The sequence below is a fragment of the Ziziphus jujuba genome, chromosome 5 (genome assembly GCF_031755915.1).
Source record: "Ziziphus jujuba cultivar Dongzao chromosome 5, ASM3175591v1".
NCBI classification, from domain to species: domain Eukaryota; kingdom Viridiplantae; phylum Streptophyta; class Magnoliopsida; order Rosales; family Rhamnaceae; genus Ziziphus; species Ziziphus jujuba.
The window spans coordinates 7,433,380-7,451,045 of NC_083383.1; the positions used below are offsets into that span (position 1 = coordinate 7,433,380).

General features: G+C 32.2%; 2 protein-coding genes across 3 annotated transcripts; one reads left to right on the top strand and one right to left on the bottom strand.

The window, feature by feature from the left end:
• Window positions 1–2,090: 2,090 nt before the first annotated feature.
• On the bottom strand, window positions 2,091–8,432 carry LOC107420312 (chaperone protein ClpB4, mitochondrial). Of its 2 annotated transcripts, none has more exons than XM_048475814.2 (10): window positions 7,943–8,432; window positions 7,258–7,476; window positions 6,956–7,193; window positions 6,514–6,709; window positions 5,803–5,857; window positions 5,012–5,162; window positions 4,400–4,708; window positions 3,844–4,109; window positions 2,829–3,758; window positions 2,091–2,557 (listed from the first exon to the last, which is right to left on the bottom strand). In XM_048475814.2, exons 1-10 carry the CDS (start codon window positions 8,153–8,155, stop codon window positions 2,252–2,254), a joined length of 2,883 nt encoding a protein of 960 aa, XP_048331771.2. In that variant the 5' UTR covers window positions 8,156–8,432; the 3' UTR covers window positions 2,091–2,251. The 2 variants fall into 2 exon arrangements, with proteins under 2 accessions (XP_048331771.2, XP_048331770.2); XM_048475813.2 differs by having other exon boundaries at window positions 7,971–8,431.
• A 3,212-nt stretch (window positions 8,433–11,644) lies between these two features.
• Window positions 11,645–12,883, top strand: LOC125422955 (zinc finger BED domain-containing protein RICESLEEPER 1-like). The gene has a single exon (XM_060817093.1). The coding sequence runs from the start codon at window positions 11,645–11,647 to the stop codon at window positions 12,881–12,883; it is 1,239 nt and encodes a 412-aa protein (XP_060673076.1).
• Window positions 12,884–17,666: the final 4,783 nt, after the last annotated feature.

Genomic DNA, 17,666 nt, shown 5'->3' on the forward strand with positions numbered 1-17,666 from the left:
AAGACGACCTCAGCCCAGACCTGGTAGGTAAGATGTTGTTTATAATTGAATTTATTTTATTTTTTTTTATCCGTATGTCCATTTCCAGTAGAGTAAATAATAGGTTTGAAAAATGCATGAAGCGTGTGGGCTCCATGATTATGTGGATTTGTTTGTGCGCAGAAATTTATCATGTGCACTGTGGAAGCGTATTTTCCAACACTTTGTTTTTGTTCCCAAAAACAAAAACACATGATGATGGTGAAAATGTTTTATTAGCATATAATATTTATTAATTACTCTAATTAGACCATGCTAGTTAGTAGATTAGGCTTCTTTTTTTCTTTTTTCTTTTTTTGCATTATTTAATCGCTTAGCTCTGAGGTCCAAGGTGGTCTTCAATTATAGGTCTTAGGGATTATCCTGAAGAAAGAACCCATCTCAGTTTCATAGAGTACATCAGATACAGAAAGAAACAGAGAGATGAATTTCATTTTTTTTTTTATTTTTTTTTGGCTGAAAGATGATGTTTTATAAACCAAAAGAACCCACAGGCCGAAGCCTACAAAGAGAAAGGAAAAGAGACACTCAGCCTTTCTCCTGGGAATTTCATGTACAACGAGAGAGTTATTCACTCATTGGTCACATGTAAATTTTGATTTTTATTTCAATAAATTGATATATTAAAATACTGTTATACTAAAGTAATGAATCAAATTCACAATGCGATCTTCCTTTTTAACAAAAAGAAAAAAAGAAGGACCACTTTTAAGCCAGTTTTCATATTCCTAGACATTTAAAATCTCTGAAACCATGCTTCTTGGTCTCTATAGAATCTATTAGGTTAATTTATATGTACATTTTAATTAATCTATTTATTTATTTATTTCAGTTCATCTTTATATGTAGATTTTAATTAATCTATTTATTTATTTCAGTAGACAAGATGAACTGTAACCATCTTTTAAATGTCCCATCTTCACTGAACTCCATTCATTTTTATATTTTGACACCCATCTCGACGGTGGGGGACAGTTCGTCCGTTTTTCATTGTTCACACTTCAAATGTAAGATTAATGGTAGGTAACTTTTTGTTTTGTTTTATTTTTATTTTTATTTTTATTAAGAATGAGTAATTCAAATTCGGATCGGGAAAACTTATGACTTTTAATATAGTTATATCAAAGTGAATTAATTATAATGATTAAGTATTTTTATTTATGTTTATAAAAATATAAATTCTAATTATACAGGATATAAAAAATTTAAGTAGTTTATAATTTAAATAATTTATTAAGAAAAACAAAAAAAAAACATAGTTAAGCCCTTCTAATAGAAGCTTAATAGCAAATAATTAGTATAGACGTATAAAAATTATGCAACTTCAGCCAATTAAAAATATTCTAAGATTCCTCAATAGAAGACTGAAGCAATTATAAAATTATTCACCAAAAAAAAAAAAAGTAATTATAAAATTGAAATATTATCTGGCGACGGAAAAAGAATGGAATATTTTTATAATAGATGCAACAAAAGGTTTCAATTGTGGTAGTTTATTAGGGCACAGGGGAAGTGGGGATATTAAATACTAGATAAAGTGCTCAGAAATGGGTCGAGTTTTTTATTTTTAATTTTTAATTTTTTATTGAATCTAAAACCATGTAGTTGGGATCTGATGAATTCTTTATGGTTGAGATGACATTTTTTTTTTTTTTTTTTTTGGGTTAATAATGGTTGACATGACTTAGTTCATCTATGGTTCACCAAAACAGAGTGACTGCATCATCTTTGCTCAAAAACCAACGAATACCTCTTACCAAAATAAAAAATAAATTAACGATTTACCAAAAAATAAAAAAATAAATGAACAGATTAGGGGTTTTTATTTTTATTTTTGTATTTTTTGGTAAATGAACGAATTGGGGGATTTTTATCAAACGACCATTGGTGTATACATTTCCTTCAAATAGTTTAGCTTCAACCAAATAATTAAATATATCACATGCTTCCTGATTTTTTTTTTTTTAATAAAAATTGCACAGTTGATTAAAATAAAATATGCTTTCACTATTTTTTTCACTAATTTTAAAAGTTTAATTGATAAAAACACATCATGCAATTGTTGTATCCTCTATTTGTTCCATTTAATTACTATTTTAGAGAATCCAAGCTCAGTCAAACAAGAAAGTTTGCATTTATGCTGGCGTGAATATACAAAATATAGGAAGACAAAAATTTGATGGAGTTTGGTTGACAGTCTCATTGGTTAGGATTAGTCATTGGCAACCATTGCATCCCTAGCAGTGTTGTTCTCCAATTTCTTGATGCGGAATTGGGGTGGGTGGCCTTTGGCTGATGGGGACTCATCTACATCAACAAGTACTGAATCTTCCTCTTTAAAATCTCCTCTTAATACTCCCATTGCAACTTCATTCTCAACCAGTTGCTGGATCACCCGCTTAACGGGCCTTGCTCCAAAATTAGGATCAAAGCCCAATGTTGCCAATAGTTCAACAGCTTCCTTTGTGTAATGAAGATCAATTTTCCTCTGTTTGAGCCTGTCCTTCAACCGATACATCTGCAAATAGAAGTGGTGTATGTTACATGCGAGGAAATTGAAAGCAAAATGTTAAATGCGAGAATTTATAAAGAGTGTGACTACAAAATCCAATCAGCTATATGAATGGTGCAAAAGAATAAAAATACAGTTTTCACTAAAATTAGGAATTGTCAAAGAATAACCCGAGCGATTAGTCCTACAGCTAAAAATGATACTAATACCATTATAGCGTCATGAAAGATGGAAAATTTAGATGATCAAGTGAAAGTATTTAGTAAAGATTGATCACCTGTATCTCGACAATTCTACTGATTTCTTTGGAGTCCAAAGGCTGGAAAACAATGTACTCATCAATGCGGTTCATAAATTCAGGGCGGAAAGTTTGTCTGGCCAACTCAACAACTTGTCTTTTCATCAAGTCATAAACTACTTCTTTGCTATCTTGTGTATTACGGAGAGTTTCAAGTATGTAGTGGGAGCCAATGTTTGATGTCATTATCACAACACAATTCGTGAAGCTTACTGTCCTACCCTGGGAATCAGTTATCCTTCCATCATCTAACAATTGTAACAAAATGTTGAAGACATCATGGTGAGCTTTCTCTATTTCATCAAAGAGTACTACAGAATAAGGCCTTCTGCGAACCACTTCGGTAAGCTGCCCACCTTCTTCATAACCAACATAACCTGGTGGGGCGCCAACCAAGCGTGAGACTGCATGCTTCTCCATGTACTCACTCATATCAATTCTCACAAGGGCATTTTCTGTGTTAAAGAGGTAACCAGCTAATGCTTTTGCAAGCTCTGTTTTTCCAACACCTGTAGGACCCATGAACATGAAACTTGCTATTGGTCGATTTGGGTCAGATAATCCTGCCCTAGAACGACGGATTGCATCAGCCACGGACTTCACTGCCATATCTTGACCAACCACCCTCTTGTGCAGAACCTGCTCTAGCAGGACTAGTTTGTCTCTTTCTGATTGTTGAAGGTTTGATAAGGGTATACCTGTCCATTTGCTTACAATTTCAGCAATATCAAGATCAGTAACCTCTTCTCGCAGCAAGGAATTACCGGACTTCTGGAAGTCAGCAAGGTTCCTATCAGCCTCTTCTAACTGGCGCTGGAGAGACATGAGTGTTCCATATTTCAGCTCAGCAGCACGATTTAGGTTATACTCACGTTCGGCAGCTTCCATCTCTAAGTTTACCCTATCAATCTACAAAAATTTAAAGACAACAAAAAGTAAGAGAACATATGAGGGAAATCAAAGTAAAAGTCTTCACACCAAGTCCAAACATTACCTCTTCTTTGATTGATCGTATTCGTGTCATGAGAGACTTCTCATGGTCCCATTGTTCAGTTACCTCTTTCTGTTTTTGTTTAAGTGAAGCCAGATCGTTTTCCAGCTTACTTAACCTTTCTTTGGATGCTTTATCAGTGTCATTTTTCAAAGACAGCTTCTCCATCTCCAACTTTAACACAGCTCTATCAATCTCATCCAATTCCGTTGGCTTGGAAGTTATCTCCATTTTCAGCTTTGCAGCAGCTTCATCAACAAGGTCTATAGCTGAAATGTAAGAGCTAAGTTTGTAAGAAACATAGAGCTAGAGGACAAAACTACAGAACGGAATTAGTAAGTCTAGCCAAGAGTTGAATAAAAACTAACTTCCTTGTCCAACACTAAAAAATATAAAGAATTACATGAAAAAAGAAGAGATGGCCATTCCCACATTGCAGCTGAAGTAGAAATTGTCTTCTTTCTACCACTTTATGATATGCACAAATAAGAACATGAAAAAATCAAATCTATTCCACCAACCTACCTATCTAAAATTGAATAGTGAGATTACTATTTACCTTTGTCAGGCAAAAATCGTTCAGTGATGTACCGATCGGCAAGGACTGCAGCTGAAACAAGTGCACTATCTGATATCTTAACTCCATGATGCAGTTCATACCGCTCACGCAACCCACGAAGAATTGATATAGTGTCTTCAACAGATGGTTGACCACAAAACACCTGTTGAAATCTACGCTCGAGTGCAGGATCCTTCTCAATGTATTTCCTATACTCATTCAATGTAGTAGCTCCTATACATCGAAGCTCACCTCGCCCAAGCATTGGTTTTAACAAGTTTCCAGCATCCATCGCACCACTTGTAGCCCCTTCACATAAATCATCAACTAGCCCTCATATCAACCAAAATTAATGCAATCAAGCAGATATGCACATGCTAATTGCTATCCAAATTCTAATAGAAATCAAAATCACAAAACTTTCTCATGTTATCATGGATTACTCTAATTTCCTTTTTTGTGGCTTTGTCCCCACCAACCCATGAGTTCAAGATCGTATTATAATCTATCAAGGGTATATCTTCAAAATGCAAACCTCATTTATAAAACATCAAGGAATAACCAGGAAAGATTCAGTAAAACAAAAATCGAAATTCAAGAAAGTACACTGACCTGCACCAACTACAGTATGAATCTCATCAATAAACAAAATAATTTGTCCATTTGAAGCAGTAACTTCTTTAAGAACAGCCTTCAACCTTTCCTCAAAATCTCCACGAAACTTGGCACCAGCCACCAATGAACCCATATCTAGGGAGATCAACTGCAAAATAAATAAAATAAAAATAAAAATAAAGTGCTACTTTCTTTTACATACAAAGTTTAACATTAAAAAAGGAAAGAAGCCCTCTTTTAGAATTTGAATTAGAGCAAAATGTGACTTCTCATCCAACTAAAAATAGATACTATTTAACTAAATTTGCACCTAGTCAGATTTCAACAGTAATGCCAAATCCAACAAGGATGTTCCAAATTTGTAATATTTCTACTATGTGATTACCAAATTATCTTCAACCATAAATTACACAAATAAACTACCATAACTTTGGGCTCAACTAAACTCCACCTTAGGTTAAATCAATTAGCGCCCAGGACTTGGATCTCATAAACCAATTTGAACTATTAACAAACAGACGAGATAACTATTAGTAATTATCACATCTCTGATCCTATAAATGTCAAGGGTTCTGAATGAATCTTGTGTAATCCTAAGTTAAGGGTTATTAAAAAAATAAATAGATAAATAAATTGAGAAGCAGTATCTAACTATGAACTTTAACATCACCATAGATTCATGTGATAAGAGAGAAAAGAGGGGGAGGAGAAAGGAGAGAAAAAAAGACTTATACTTCTATGTAAAATAAGAGAATCACTGAAGAATGTAACCAAAAATTAATAAGGACCTTTCTATTTAACAGCGGTTCTGGAACATCCCCTCGCACAATCCTTTGAGCTAATCTGAAAAAATATTTGAAGATAATTACTGAATGTAGAATACTCATAGAACCTTTAATATAAGTCACATTTTGTATCAAAGGTCATGCCACAATAATGTTGTCCAATCTTTTCACCTCCAATCACAATCTTTTTCCAAGAAACTACTGTGCCTGCAAGGCAAGTCCTTATACTACTGGTCTTCCTCACCGTGAACATTAGAAACAAGACATGCATAAATTTTTAAATGATTTCATATCCATAGGATTTTTATTCATTAAAACTTATAAACTCTAAATATAAGCAAATATAAGCAGACATCTACCATTCTTCTAATCTAATATTTGTTGAAAATAACAAAATGAAAGTTCCCTTCTTTCTATTTCATTACTGTTGATTCAAACCAAATTCATCAAGAAGAAGGATCAAAATAACAAACTCAATTGTCTGTTAGCAGCATATACAAAGAGTACAACATCTGTATATGAGGATGATCAAGGGGGAAAACTTCATAAAATGTTCCACTGATGTACCCTCTAGATGTAAAGTTGTGTATTGACTCAAACAACTTATTCAAATAAATAAAAATAATGCAGCTAGAAGCTTCACATACTCATTCAGAAAATCATGAAATTTAAATTTGCAGAGGCAAACAACAAACTACACTTCAAAGAACATACCCTTCAGCAATTGCAGTTTTCCCCACACCGGGCTCACCAATGATAACAGGATTATTTTTGGTTCTCCTAGATAAGATTTGGATACACCGTCTTATTTCATCATCCCGACCTATAACAGGATCAAGTTTGCCACGCCTAGCAAGCTCCGTTAAATCATTCCCATATTTCTCCAATGCCTCATATTTCCCTTCAGGGTCTATAAAGATACGAAGGGGAAGAGAGAGAGAATGCATAAGTATGAGAGAATACACAACCAATCAAAAGCAATTAAATAATTATGCAACAGACCTTCAATGAAACTCAACACAAGGTCAAACAAGGGACATTTTCATATTGCAATCTCCCAGTTATGTTTGCTTATATAATAAATTTTTTTAACAGTTCATGTAATTCTTCTAATAATTTGATTCCAAATCCAAAAAGTACAAGAGGCCATTCATACTCTGATCAGTAACCCGCTGATTTCCACGAACTGCTTGAACAGCATCTTTCAAATCTTTCTCATTAAGCTGAAGATTCCTGAATAACTGCTGCCCAAACCTCTTGTCCGATTGAAATGCTAACAGAAGATGCTCTACAGACACATAATCATCTCCCATTTCTTTTTTATGCTTGCGCGAAGTGTCTAACAGCAAACTGAGATGTGAGCCTATGATAGGACCACTAGTGTCTCCCATCACCTACCATAAGATGAAAGTAAATCATCCTACAAAATTAACACAAATATCGAATCAAAATGCATACCTTTGGTTGCTTAGATATAAAATCATCTGTAGCTTGCAGAACTGACGTGTTGTCAAGCCCTGCCTTAGTGAATATTCTCCTCGCCAACCCATCTCTTTGCTCCAAAAGAGCCTTCATTAAGTGCTCAGATTCAACCACCTGTTGTTTGCTAACTCGGGCAGCATCAACAGCACCAACAATGCCTTCCCAGGCCATCTCAGTGAACTCATTTTGATTAGCCTGACAAAATAGAGTTACGGTTCAATGAACGCATAAGTAGAATAGCAAGAAAACAGATTTTTAACCATATCTCCACCATGTAGGCATTGCATAAATATAAGTAAGAGCAAAAACACAATCAAGCTAACTTGTTGGCAAACAAAAATCAATCCCCAATGTAAACAGGCAATTGCATAGATTGCTAAAACTCACAAATTTGCTAATACCTACAATACTAAATATACAAAGCTATATTTGGTATTATTATTCTATAATAAATTATTGCACGCTACAAATCTGATCACGATGCTTAAAATTTATTGAATTGAAACACTTCTAAACATGTACGATAAGTTAATCGAAACAAATTTACAGCTTAGGATAAAAAGATGATTGCTCAGGTTTCAAACTCCAACAGTATATTCATAAAGTACAACGGCAAATTAAGTAAAAAAAGAAAAAAAAGAAAGAAAAAAAACCGTATTACGTGCGTATTCGTGTATGTGTTTTTAAACCTGGGAAGAGCTAGTCGCGGAATAGTGACGCGGAGTGGAAGAGTGAAACTTCCTAGCGAAGGTGATTGTCGAATGCTTGGCCGAAACGACATCATTCTGAAGTGTGTCAGCAATCTGAGGCTGAGAAAGTGAAGAGATGTACCTTCCCGTGGTAGAACTAGAGCAAGCGACTGTGCGTAAACCATAAATTACGGAATGAGACTGTGTGAGAGAACTTCTCGAGGTTCTGGAGGCATTAACAGCCGCCATGGCCGACTTGGCGAGCTTCGTAGCTTTTCTGGTCGCCATATTCAGATGAAAAATCAAATAGAGCCTGCAATTCTGAATTGTTTGAAGGTTTTCTGATACGCCCCTTTTTGCCAAGCAGAGATAGAAAGAGAAGAGGTACGGTGACAGAGACAGAGTTAGTTTTTTTTTTTTTTTTTTTTTTTAGGAGTGTAATTAAGAGGAAGCTTGGAGAAGCGGTAATGGAAGGTTGTAGAATATTTCCGAAATGTATATCGAGGCTTAAAAATATTATTTTTGCAACTCAAATTTTCAAGATGCTTAAAAATTTTAATTGATAAATTGATATTTTGTACAAAATTAATTGAAATATATCAGCCAACAGTCAATGAAAATTAGTAAAAGATTATAAATTAGTTTGTTCTCCTGGACCTCAATTAACAATAACCAGAGGTGATAATATTATTTTAAAATTTAACATCTGATGCTAGAACTCTCATTCTTCAATTGATTAAAAAAAAAAAAAAAAAAAACTATCTATAGTTTTAGTTTAAGAACTCCACTAGCACCTTTATAAATATGAAATAGGGGTGGGCAAAAATCCGGTCAAACCGAATCGGACCGGTAAAACCGATCAAATCGAACGCCTATGGATTGGATTGGTTGCGTTCGGTTGGACGGTTCGTTTATTATTTAACAAAGAAGGAGATGGTTCGGTTCAGATGTCAATTTTTAAACTAAAAATCATCAGGCCGTCCGAACCGAACCGAATACTTTAAATATTATAAAAAATATATATAATTACATTTTTATATATAATAATAATAATATGTTTATAGTTTTATTAATTTTATATTTGATATTAAACAAAAAAAAAAGAAAAAAGAAAAAAAACATTCTCTCACTCTGCTCTCGTCTCGAAAGTTCTCTTCTGTCTTCTCCCCCTCTTCTTTCAATCTCTTCTCTTGCCTCTGGTAAGCCCTAGCTCAGCTGTCACTTTCAGTCACCATTCACCATCTCTCAGGCCGACGAGCACCTGTCCTCTGCCATCTCTTGGACAACGGTAATCTCCCTTATCTTCCATTCTCTCACTCGCAATCTCTCACCATTTAACCCTCTCTTATAGATCTCTTCACTCCTCTCTCTCTCTCTCTCTATCTCTTGCTCTAAAATTCAATCTCTCTTTATCTTTTTAACTCTCATCTCACTCTCTCACTCTCCAATCTATCCATTCTCAGCTTGAGGTAGCTATCCAAAACCCTAGCCTAGACTATTAGACATTGTTACTCTACGGTGGGTCGATAACTGTGAGACCATCAAAAGCCTCGATTACCATCATATGGTCACCAACGATCACGTTAATTCGAAGGTAATTTTGCAAATTTCTATTTTTTCTAATTTTTTTCCTTGTAGGGTTTAAGTTCTAAGAAATCACTATTTCAAAATTATATATTTTTCTTTGATTATCTCCTCAATTCTGAAATATTAAATGTTTAATGACTGTTGGATTTTAATATTAAAGAGAAAATTGGCCATTCAAGTTGAAGGATTGAAGGTGAGGCAGGTCCGTGGCTTGTGGCTGTGTCATTCTCGTGGGTGGCTCTGTGGCCTATGTTTAAAGCTGTAATAACTTAAGGTAAGTTGTTCGTTTCTCTTAAACTTTCACTGGCTGTGGATGGATAAAGTGTGATTGCATAAATAGACTATAGATTTTGTTCTTTTTTTGTAATTTTGTGAAGAAAATAATCGGATTAGCTTTTGTGAGATTGAACTGTCTGTGAAATGTTGAATTGTATCTGTGAATTGTCTTTGAAACTCTTTTCTATGAAGTTTTGAATTCAAATTGTGAGATTGCTTGCATTTCAGAGTCTTTGTGACTCCAACATTTTTGAAATTGCAATTTTAAACATGTTAGCTTACATTTCAGAGTCTTTGTAACCCTGAACTCCTAAAGTTGCCAATTTTAAACAAGTTAGCTTTCATTTCAGAGTCTTTGTGACTCTGAATTTCAGAAATTGCTTTTTAATTATTAGTTTTTTTTTTTTTGGAACTATAGAATATTGTGCAATTTCTGAATATTGTGGAATTGAAATTGTGTAGTTGGAATTGTGCAATTTTTAAAGGTTAGCTTACATTTAGAGTCTTTGTGACTCTGAAATTTTGAAATTGCTATTTAATTTGTAGTCTTTGTGGAATTGTGGAATTTTTTTAGTTGCTGTTTAATTTTGAGTCTTTGTGGAATTGTGGAATATTGTATGCTTGGTCCTGAATTTTTGATGTATATTTGGTCATAGTGCATATTTGGTCCTGGATTTTTTATGCAGATATTGTATTAGTGCATATTTGGTCATGAATTTAAATGGAAAGTTCTAATGTGAATAATGCATGTAGTTGGAAAATTTTCATGTGGCTGTGTATGATAGTTTGGTTTAGGAAAAATGTATTTTGTTGGTAGTTGCTATCAATTCCGAAAACATGCTAATTGCTGGTAGGGAAAATGTATATTGTTGGTAGTTGTTGGTAGTTTGGTTTAAGGATTAAAGAGCTTGGACCCGATGGTTCTATGTTATTATTTAAGGAAGCAAAACTATTATTTGCTGTTTAATTTATTGTAATTTAATTTGATTGAGATTGTGGAATTTGTGGCCTTGAATTGTTGTGTAATTGCTATCTTGTTTCTGTTTGTTTCCTCTTATGTAAACAGTATCCTAGTTATGCTTGATATGGACCCAGATTCCCCATCATCAGTTAACGCACCTTCCTCTCAAACCCCAATAGGTCAAAATCCATCACCATCACTGTCAAACCCTATACCTTCCGATGCCAAATCTACATTACCTCCACGACCTCCATTAGGGGAAAAAAAAAACCTTCTAGGTAATGTATGGGATCACTTTATTAAAATAGAAGGTGGTGATCCTGATGACCCTAGATGTGAATGCATTTACTGCCATAAGGATTATGCATGTGGTTCTAAGAAGTGTGGAACTAGTATCCTAAGGAATCATATGAAGCAATGTCAGAAAAATCCTTATAACTCAGATGAAAAGAAGCAAAATACCTTAACTTTTGATAGGAAATCCGATGGTAGTGGTAGCAATTTGGTAGCTACTATTTTCAACAAAAAGGCATGTAGGATGGCATGTGCCAAAATGATAATTTTGGATGAGTTACCTTTTAGTTTTGTAGAAGGCCATGGGTTTAGACACTTTTGTAGTGTTGCATGTCCTAAGTTTGATCCTCCATCTAGAAGAACCATTGTGAAGGACATTTATCAATTGTATTTAGATGAGAAATTAGCTTTAAGATCAATGTTTGTTGCAAACCAGCAAAGGGTTAGTCTTACAACTGATACATGGACCTCTATTCAAAATGTTTGTTATATGTCATTGACTGCCCATTATATTGATGATAATTGGATGTTATATAAAAGAATTTTAAATTTTTGTATGGATCCTAATCATAAAAGAGAGGCAATTGGAAAGCTAATTGAGGTTTGTTTGCATAATTGGGGTATTGAAAAAGTGTTCACGCTAACTTTTGATAATGCAAGTGCAAACAATAATGTAATTGCATATCTTAAGAGGAAAATGGTACATTGGAAAAATTGTATATTGGATGCTGATTTTTTGCATATTCGATGTAGTGCACATATTGTCAATTTGATTGTGTGTGAGGGTTTGAAAGAATTAGATGAGGCAATTGTTAGCATTCGTAATGCTGTAAGATATGTTAGATCATCTCCTTCTCGATTGCAAAAATTTAAGGAGTGTATAAGTCAAGAGAAAATTGATAGCAAATCTTTAGTATGTTTGGATGTTCCAACCAAATGGAATTCCACATACTTAATGTTAGAGTTGGATTTGAAATTTCAAAAAGCTTTTGAGAGAATGGGGGAGGAAGATGGACATTATGCTTCCTATTTTGGAGAGGATGATAGTAGTAGAAAAAAAGTTGGACCTCCTTTAGCTTGGCATTGGGATGATGCCAAAGTTTTTGTCAAATTTCTTAAGGGCTTTTATGATGTAACTCTTAAATTTAGTGTCTCTTTACATGTTAGCTCCAACATACATTTCCATCAAGTTTCTTCCATACAAAAACAATTGGATGATTTATGTGTTAGTGAGGATGACCGGTTATGTGTTATGGCAAGGAAAATGAGAGAAAAGTATAATAAATATTGGGGTTCCATGGGAAATGTCAATAAATTGCTTCTAATTGCAGCAGTGCTTGATCCAAGATATAAGTTGGATTATGTGTCATTTAGCTATGGGATGCTTTATGACAATGATGAAAGCAGGGTTCCTAAATCGACAAATGGTTTGAAAAAAACTTTGATGAGGTTATATAATTGGTATAATGAAAAAGAAATGGGTTCAAATGGTAGTTATCAATCTTCCACTGGTGTTGAGTCTTCTAGAACTAGTTTGGATAGTAATAACAGTGAATTAGAGCATGTCAACTATGCTGACCAGGTTTGGATTGCTTATTTGAAGAAGAGAGAACAAAGCCAATGTAAGGAGGTAAAAAATGATGTGGATAGGTATCTGGCCGACCCTTGTGAGTCTGATTTAATTAAGGATTTTGATATTTTAAATTGGTGGAGGGTTAATGGAGAGAAATACCCTGTGTTAGAGAAGATTGCAAAGGATGTCTATCTCCATTGTGGCTTCCGAGAGTGCTTTTAGCAGTGGAGGTAGGATACTTGATCCTTTTAGGAGCTCTTTGACTGCTAAAATGGTGGAGGCTTTGATATGTTGTCAAAATTGGCTTAATGCTTCTCCAAGTTTTGACAGATTTTTGTTAGAAGAGATGGAGTATTATGAAAGTTTAGATGCAGGTAATGTAATATGCAATTGAGATTATTTTCTATTTGTATGCATATCATGGTTTTTTTGAATGTTTTTATAATATTTGCTTATGTTTGCTGTTTGGTGTCACTCCAAGATCTATGCCAAAGCCAAACAGTAGCAATGAGTCCAGATAGTAGCAACAAAAAGGATTGATGGTGCATTGAGTGGAATCAGTGGATGTACTTAAAACTTGAAAGCTTGTGAGTTTTGACCATGATGAAAGTAACTCTCTTCGTTTTATTTTTCATTTCTTAATAATCATCACATTGTTAAACTAATAATGTATTGGTTTAATTTATTTTGGTGTCCTTTGTGATTGTAGGTTTTGTAGCAGTGGCAGTGAAGGATTTGGCAGTGCTAATTGCAGGCTGCTTATATTTTTTTTCCTACTGTTTCTTTTATATTTACTGTCAATGTATTACCATTTCTCTTAAGTCATTTGTAAAACTTGCTTATTAGTTGCTTTGATAGTAGTAGTTATTATTTTTTTCTTTTTTCTTTTTGTCTCTTTGGGAGCGGATGGGGATGTGAGATTGTTATTTTGATATTTGTATTTTGTGTCTGCATTTCCGATTCTCAATTTTGGTGAGTGGCAGTGGCATACTGGCATTGCATTTCTCAATTTCAATTTTCCCTTTGATATATATTGAAGTTTTGATTGTTTCATACTTAAAAAGATTTGTCATTTCATACCTAAAAAATAAAAAATTTGCCATTTCATTTCATACCTAAAAAATTTGCCATTTCATTTCCGTTGGATAGTTTTTTGAAAAATTTTAAACCTTCAAAATAATTGAAAAGAATCTAATGAAGATAATTTCTAATTGTATATTAGACAGGCCAAAAACTATAAGTTCAAAAATAAACTCAGCCCGATTAGCTGAAAGTATGCTCAAAATTGTAGGCCCGAATATAATTTCTGGCCCACTAATTCGAAAACAAATCCAAAATCGAAGGCCCAAATATAAGTCCAAACCGACCAATCCGAACCCAAACTAAACCAGCCCCGTTTATTTGGTTAAATGCTTGGTTTTCCATTATCCACGGGTCGGTTCGGATTAGTATTTGTGGGTAATCGAATAATCAGTTCGGTTGAAACTCTCGGGTGAAACCGATCCAAACCGAATCGTGCCCACCCCTAATATTATGAAATGATATTTGTAACATTTGAATAAACTCAATAAAATTATATATATAAATAAATCTAATACCGTTGGTTTTAATATAATGTTATATACATCTTTTCTCTATAAATTTAATTGTAGATAGCATTTTTTTATGATTTGTGGGCTTCATTTTTTAATGCCAGTGGATTACTTTTAATTCAAACCATAAAAAAACATTTCGAGAAATTTTAATATTTATTTCTAAAATCAACTGACTTTTATAAATCTATAATATTTATAAATTATAAACCGATGGCACGCTTACTCTCTTACATTCTGGTCGGAGGTTATTGGGCCAGCCCAGCAGTTCAGCTTAGTTGAGCCCATGCCACTTTCCTACACCACGCACCCATGTTTTACAGAGTCTCTTCTCAGACTACCGGTACGCGTTCTGGGTCTTTGTTTTTATGACAATGGATGTTAGTCCTGGTTGAAACTGCGTTTTTTTTTTTTTTTCCTCCAATCTTTTTAATTTTTAATTTTTATTCTATTTTTTTGAATATTTTGTTTTCTATTATGGAAGCAAATTAAAATTATTTTTTAAAATATTACTTTAAACTTCTATTTTTTTGTTATATTAAAATAATTCAAATTTTTATTTTGAAAAATAATGACCTTTATTATAAAAAGTTCTGTTTATACACCTTATTTTATTTTGTTTGCTTCTGCCTATTAAAATTGAATGAGAATTAATCAAGTATAATCGACTTCCAGTGAAAACAAATGATATTTAGTTCAAAATTAAATAGATAAATAGAATATGATGAAAAAGATACAAAATCAATAAAAAAGCATGAGTAGAAAATTTTATTAAAGACTATTTACGTTAGTATCGAATAAGTTCTGCTTACTATTAAATTTGAACCAATGGCTCCCATCATATGAAAGCAATGCTCTAACCATTGAGTTAAGTAGGTCATTTATCATCACAAAAAAAATAAGTATGACCTATCATATTGATAGATTATAAATGAAATATTGTAAAATAATAAAAAAAAATCTTTTTTCTTCTTGTAAGTTTAACTAACTAAAATAAAAATATGAATTGAAATTTTATTTTAGTCAGATATATAAGCCATTGAGAAACATTTTAAATTAAGTAATGTAAATGATTTAAAGGTTTCTCAATGGTTTACACGAAGTTTTCTTATATATATGCTTACATTGTCCAGATTAAATACTTTTTAATTTCATCTCAATTCAACATAATTTGGTCAACTTCAAACTTTAATATAACATAGACTTTAATATAATATAGTTCCAATTTTTTTGGGTAATAAATATAGTTTTGATCATGGATATATTGGTTGAACTCAAAAACATTAAAAAAAAAAAACATAAATTGAGTAAATAAATAAACTTATCTCTCATGCTAAAGTAAATAAACTTTGAAAGTTTTTAGTTATTTTTTATTGGATACAATTGTCCTCGTTATTGATTAGAGCAATTATTAAATTTTATCTTCTATATCAAAAGCCAATAGGCATACGAATGTATAAATATTATGTAATCCAAATTTATGAATTAGTTAAGTTATCTGTCCATGTGGGGGAACAAATTTTCTAGCCAATGATTTAAATCTCAGCATCATCAATATTAAAAAAAAACAATAATTCACATACAGGTACAAGTATTTTTAAATAAATTTTAATTGCACATTTTACATAGTTTTACTATAAATTTATATTTTTTACCTTAATTTAAAATTACTATTAAATATATTTATGTTCATAAATATAGAATTGAACATTTTAAATGTATCTGAAAATTATATGATTAAATATTTTAAATATATTTAGAAATATGTGATTAAATATTTTTAGATATAAATATCTTATATGTATTTAGAAATATGCAATTAAATATCTCAAACACATTCAAAAATATACAATTAAACGTATTTAAATATGAACATCTCAAATATATTTAAAAATATGTAACTTAATATTTTAAATATATTCATAAGTATATGATTAAATATTTTTAAAGATATTCATAATTTTGAGACCGAATGTTTCAAATAATACATCTTTTATTGTCTAAAAGTGTTATAATGGAAAATAAAATTTTGTAGAATCTCCATGGCTATCAGCTTCGCCCAAAAATATTTTGAATATTTTATTTTAGAGTGGTATTTAATTTATAAGTGAATTGTGAAAAATATATATATATATATATATATATATATTTTAGGTTAATTAAAACTCTATATTTTGTGTATATTTTATGTATTAAAAATATAGTATAAATTTATTTTATATTTTTTATATATGTAGATGGTAATGTTTAAAAAACTTTATATAAAACGATATTATATAAAGTTTTTTTTTAAAATTGTGAAAAAAAAATTCATATTTTTATAAGGCTTCTTTTAAGGGAATACAATTAAGTTCTCCTAATAAAGTTAGATACAGACATGACACATATAGAAACTTATTGATGATAAAATATTTACTAAAAAAAAAAAAAAGTTATTGATGATGAAATATTTACCCAAAAAAAAAAAAAAAACTTATTGATGATAAAATATAAATTAAGACGGTTAGGGAAAGAAAATTCAATAGTTTGGCAAGTATGCACGTCTCAAAAAGATTCAAGATTTTGCTTTAGTAGATTAGGACTGGGATTTTAATTGCGAGGTTGTTGAGTTTTAATGTTGTATGAGGACATATGCTTTCTTTGGAGCTGTAATTAGTAGTTACGCTTTTTAATATTAATCACGGTACACATTTTTCATATGATGCCTGTAGATATTTACAGTGAAGGACCTGAAGTCTACACCATTAAAATTGCTAAAAGTGGTCCACAGTAGCCTTATCAATTTAATTATATCATTATACTATTAATTTTATTATAATTTTTTATCAAATTCGTTATATCATATTATTATTTATTATATTCTGTCATGACCCTAAAAATAATATGTTAGTTCTGTCAACCAAAATAGTTTCAAACTTAGGGAAAATCATCTATTTTTTTTTAAACTGATATTTCATATCCATTGGCAGTAGACAAAGTTCCTTTAAAATTTTGGAAGGTCTCGAATATTGGGGAGCTCGTGGACTTTTGCATTATCCCTAAGCCGGAAGCCTGTTTCCAATGCATGGAGGAACGAACTATATCTATTTTTCTGTCTTTACTTATGTATTTTGCATGGATCTGTAGGAATGAGAAATTTTTCTCCAATGTCACATCAAATTTGGACGTGGTCTTTCGATTCAACTGCCTTGTGGGTGAATTCATATCTGTTAAGGATGCTGACAAAGATCTCGCAAAAAAATTCAAAGACTACTGAAAAGCACCTCCGGAAGGCTGGTGGAAAATCGATATTGATGCAGCCTTTATTAATGGCAAGGCAGGTTTAGCTTTCGTTGCTAGAGATGGCAAAGGGAATCTTCTCAAGCTTGCATCGAATCTGGTCTGCTGTGGCTCTCTGTAGGAAGCTGAAATTA